Source organism: Glossina fuscipes, unplaced genomic scaffold, assembly GCF_014805625.2.
Source record: "Glossina fuscipes isolate IAEA_lab_2018 unplaced genomic scaffold, Yale_Gfus_2 28, whole genome shotgun sequence".
Lineage (NCBI taxonomy): Eukaryota > Metazoa > Arthropoda > Insecta > Diptera > Glossinidae > Glossina > Glossina fuscipes.
This window is the reverse complement of record NW_023998423.1, coordinates 8,195,296-8,200,332: the sequence shown is the minus strand read 5'-3', so window position 1 is coordinate 8,200,332 and position 5,037 is coordinate 8,195,296. Positions and strand designations below refer to the sequence as shown.

The 5,037-nt window shown below is 37.1% G+C and overlaps 1 protein-coding gene across 1 annotated transcript; it reads right to left on the bottom strand.

The window, feature by feature from the left end:
• Positions 1–1,372: 1,372 nt before the first annotated feature.
• Positions 1,373–4,177, bottom strand: LOC119636255 (WD repeat and HMG-box DNA-binding protein 1). The gene has a single exon (XM_038031555.1). The coding sequence runs from the start codon at positions 4,120–4,122 to the stop codon at positions 1,390–1,392; it is 2,733 nt and encodes a 910-aa protein (XP_037887483.1). The 5' UTR covers positions 4,123–4,177; the 3' UTR covers positions 1,373–1,389.
• Between the last annotated feature and the right edge of the window lie 860 nt (positions 4,178–5,037).

The following is a 5,037-nucleotide window of genomic DNA, read 5'->3' as shown; positions in this document are numbered from 1 at the left end:
CCATGTTATAACCTTGCCATTCGGCAGGGGCTAAAAAGTCAGGAAAAGATGAATCTTATAAAAAAGACCATCAATTTTTTCCTGAGAGATTTCATGATAGTCACCCGAATTAGACAGGTGGGATAATTGTTTGAAAGGATTCCAACATTAAACTGAGCTTCAGTGCATACCAGCCTCTTCATTTAACTTGAAACCGCTGCGGCCTAGTACCCAGATCAAATGGCATTCTTCAAGGAGAGGATTATTTAAAATATTATTGATCTCAAAAACATACATGTTGCGTGTATCTTTATTTTTGATACACATCAACAGCGATTTTTTGTCAGAGAAGACGAACTTTTTTGCTGTTGCATTTAGCAGAAACCGCAGACTTTCTGCCAGTAAGGAGCTCAATAAAGGTGGAAGTTAGTCCTTCCAAGGCTTCGAATTAAACTAGGAGTAGCTCTGGATCTCCGACTACCGAAAAGGTGGATGTCCCAAAATTTTCCGAACAGTCTGTGGGATATATTATGAAGTCATTTTCTAGACAGAAGTTTAATTTTTGCAAACATACGGCTCGAAGATTCGAGTGAAGCTTTTTGGAATAAGCTGTAGACTTGAAAATATTCAAATTTTTCGTTCTAGTAGTTGTACACATCTCAAACAGATGACTGCTGGTGTCTTTTTTTTAAGTCTTCTTCTTCTACTATCTTTATCGTAAAAATAAGCAGCCTAAGCTTGTAGTTCATTCTTCTGGGAAATTTATCTGGAATTCGACAGTACGATACTAACTACCGGTAAATTTTTGCCACGTAAGGGAGTGGATCTCCATCAATCAGCCGCATAATCCTCTTGTTTTTCGTTGAAATTCATCAATTCATCAGTTCACCTTTCAATGTCACAACCGATGAAACATCACATCAGAGAAATTTCTACATTTCACGTTACTGGTGTATAGGCTTCTTCATTTACAGGCCTTATCCATTCTTCCTTTGCAACCTATCATATTATTTTGCTAAGATTGCTTTTAATTTATTGCCTCTCAAGGCCGGCCACCCATGTAAATAAATTTTCGAATTTGTGTGTCTGATTACCGTAGCAAGCCCGATTGCGGTCTTTGCTATTGGGAGAACCAGCGACACAAATTTCGTGAATGACAGACACAGAGAATGCCCTTTTTCTAATTTTTCTAGCATTGCGTGCGTTTGCGCAGATTCATCTTAGTTACTTTTAAATTTTGCACTTCCCTTTGCAGTTTAAAAATTATTTTAAAGACAATTTCTTTTTTTTCTTTAATTACGAAAGTTAGTTATATTTTAAAAGTTTATTCTATTTTAATTAATTTTATTTTAGGGCTTGTTAAAAATAATTAAAAGAATTTGATTTTTTTTTTTTAATTACAGAAATTAATTATTTCCTAGCAATTTTTAATTTTTCTGAACCCATTAAGACGCTGCCTTTATCAATATCAGAAATTTTCCGTTTCGAAGCGAAAGGATTTACAGAATTAAATGGACTACGTGTTATGATTTTCGTATCATCAACCGAGTCTCCGTAGGATGGCAAAATCGATTCGGATTGTCCGGAAATGTCTGTCGTTGTGGCTAATAGGGAATCGTTCAACATACCAAATTTTCTGGAGTCATTCGACGTAGAATTAAAAGCAAACTTTTTAAGAGTTAATTTTTTGCCTGATCCCAATTCCATTGGTTTGGGTGCTAATTTTGTTGAATTGTTTAAAGGTTGGCCGTTCAGGTAGGTAGGTGTCGGATATGACGGTTGTAAAGTGTTTTCGGCGAGTTGTTCGTCTTGTTTCCGTTTCTCTTGCTCTTCTTCTAATTGTGGCAATAGTTCAGTTAAGCGATCAGCTAGATGTATGCGACCTAATTTTGTAGCATATTTAACTGCTAGCATTAACAAATCTGGACAAGCTATTGTCTCAATTAGTTCTTTAGCTCGCGTTTCTACTTCACCACGGCAGGCTAAAGCAAATAATTTAATAGAAACTTCTTTTATCACTTTGTTTGCATTATCAACTGCCATTATAGACGATCTAAGTAGGGAATCTTCCAGTAAAGTTTTTTCACTTTCTAAGTCACACAATGGCATTTGCAATGGTAACTCTTGCATCAAAGGCCTTGGAGTAGTCATAGGATAGGAGCAGCCGCGACAAAGAACTGCCTGGAGTATTTGCGATCTCTCCGACAAAGATATTACGAAGTAATTATTGGAAACACTGGATGATAATTTCATCGTGTCGCATACAGGATACCAACAGTTACTTTTCACATTAAACAATTGCACTAAGCCCATAGAGTCAGCGAATACCGGAGAGCCACAGTCGCTAAATCCCTGCCATACCAATTGCCGTCCCGGCGTTAAAGGTAAAGTAATATTTTTGCACTTTAAACTTAGCCCGCAAGCGTGCAATAACATAGCCGTTATATTTTGTTGTTTTTGGCTGGCGGGAGCAGCATGGTAGCTCAACATAATGCGATCTTCAAAGCCTGAGAGACATATCACTGAACCAGGTATAGAAATTATTTCCCTTTGGCTGCCAGTTATAGTAAAAATGCGTAAAAATTGCATGCTTGTCGCTACAGCTATCAATTTTGTAGTAGCCACTACAGCTACCACATCTTCTTCAGACAACTGCATACTCCACTCCTTATTACCAGAAGCAGCTAAAGCAATTACTACTACTTTTGCTGAATCCTCACCAGCTAAAACTAAAGCCGTCGAACTTAAGCTCGCCATATTATGATTATTATAATTAGGTATATGCAATGAATGATGAACACTGGCGTCATGGAATTCTACGTCAATAGCACCATTGGCGCCATCGGCATGAGAAGTTACAATACCCACGCCATTCCATACCAAATAACGATGTTCCAAATGAATGGGCGTGCAACTGGGCTGAAAAGCGCTTTGTAGCTTAAAACCGTTCGACACGGCGGGCGCATTTTTATCTACACAAGGACTTAAAGACCCGTTGCGAGACACGGAATCCTTAGTATCTTCATCTGCAGGTAAGTCTTCGCCATTGTAGATTTTAATTTTACTTTTTAACTTTTCAATAGATTTCCAGTCATCATCATCATCGTCGTTAACTGCTTTAATTTTTGCTAGACGTTCAGCATCATCGTTTGTAGCTCCCGTAAATTCTATATCATCAAAATCATTATTAAGTAATAACTCGCCGTCATCTCCAGCTGCATTTTCTTTTTGAAGTCCAGAACTAGCAAATACTGTACCCAATTGCCCGGACGCGTCACAATAGGCTAATTCTTCATTGTTTTTAGTGCTCCAAGCTAAACATGTGATGGATTGGCATTCACTCGAGGGTCCTTCGCATTTCTTAGATTGGCGCGCAATAAAATCAAATATTGAAATTTCTCCTTTGCTGGTACCAGCTGCTAACAATAAACCATTTTGAGAAAATTGGCAATAAGTGTATTCACCTTTCACCTTGTCATCGTTTAAGGAAAATAAATGCTCCCAATTAGTTGTGCTTATCGCTTTAATTTCATTTTTCTTTATGTATATCAAAATTTTGCCTTCGGTTGGCTCGAAACAAGGTGTACCGAAACAAATTGCATTTTCGAAACTGTTAGTTTTACTTAATCCCTGAACAGAATAAAGCTCCTTGCCTTCGTTTTGTAAATCCCAAACTTTTACTGAGCCATCACCTGAGAAAGAGGCCAACATTGTATTCTTAGGGTGTATATCTAAAGCTAATACTGGTCCTTCATGTCCTTTTAATTCCATTGGTTGGGTTGCATCACCTTTTAATATTTTAATAGTGGTGTCCTCCGAACAAGCTGCTATATAATCATCTTTAATTTTTATATCAATTACTGGAGCAGTAAATCTCAATAGAGTTCCATCCTTATCCAGGTCAGGTAAAATATACGATTGTACAGTATTATGGTCGGTAGATGCCAAAAGCTTGTCGCCTCTCTGAGCCAAACACACTACAAATTCACCTAAGCAATTAGAAATTGGATCGTCGTCATCAATGCCTTGCCATTTTCGTATATCTCCATCAGATCCGCAAGTTAACATATATCCATCGTCAATGTAAATTAAGCCGGTATAGCCACTAGTATGGGCATAACGCAACGAACTACGCTCGTACATTATTCTTTTTTATTAAAAAATTGTAAGAAAAATTTCGCGCTACTTTAGGTGAAGAGGCCATTTAAAACAGGGTTTTCGCATTAAAAACTCGACTTTGCGATAGGTATAAAATAGGGTATCCATTACTAAAGAAAGAAACATTTCACGATTCTGCTGACATTTTTCATTTAATTTCATTTAACTTTTGTTTACTTTCTTGATAAGCAGACGGTATATGTACCGCAAGCATGCATTGTGTGCATATAAGCATAAACAGTCGAGTTCAATAGGCTCTTAATGCAAAACTAATATTAATTAACAATAAAATTGAGTATAAGCATAATAAAACAAATAAGAAGAAAAAAAAAAAAAGAAAAAAGCATGTACACAATCAGCATAGAGCCACACTTACAACCGGTACAGGACCAAATTGCAAATGAACCCCTAAGTCATCGCAAACATGCATAAGCCTGGCAATCGATAATAAATTGACAATAATTCACTTTCGAAACGTAACGACTTTTTAAGGATAAAAGCTACTTTAAATACGACATAGGTAAATCGCGCGTATTAAGCAATGTTGCTTTAATGGACTTTAAGGAGTCCGATAACGAGAATAAGTGGTAGATGTCATTTAGGTTCTTGCAAACGACTCTGAGCGGATTGAACAGCTCATAATTAAATTTATGTTGTGCAATTTCGGTCAATACATGTCTATTAGGACACAAGAAGAACGCCTCATCGTTTCGCCAACTTCCACATTGCGTTAATTTGGGATATATTCGGAAGGACTGTGTCGTTGAAAGATATTGTGCTTCATCAATCGGACTAACGGAAATTGAAACTGGATATTCTTACAAAATGACGCGTGGACTGTTCGGTCTACTAAAGTTCTATTTTGGCTAGTTTCGTTACATCTAATCGAGGTTGAAGGTC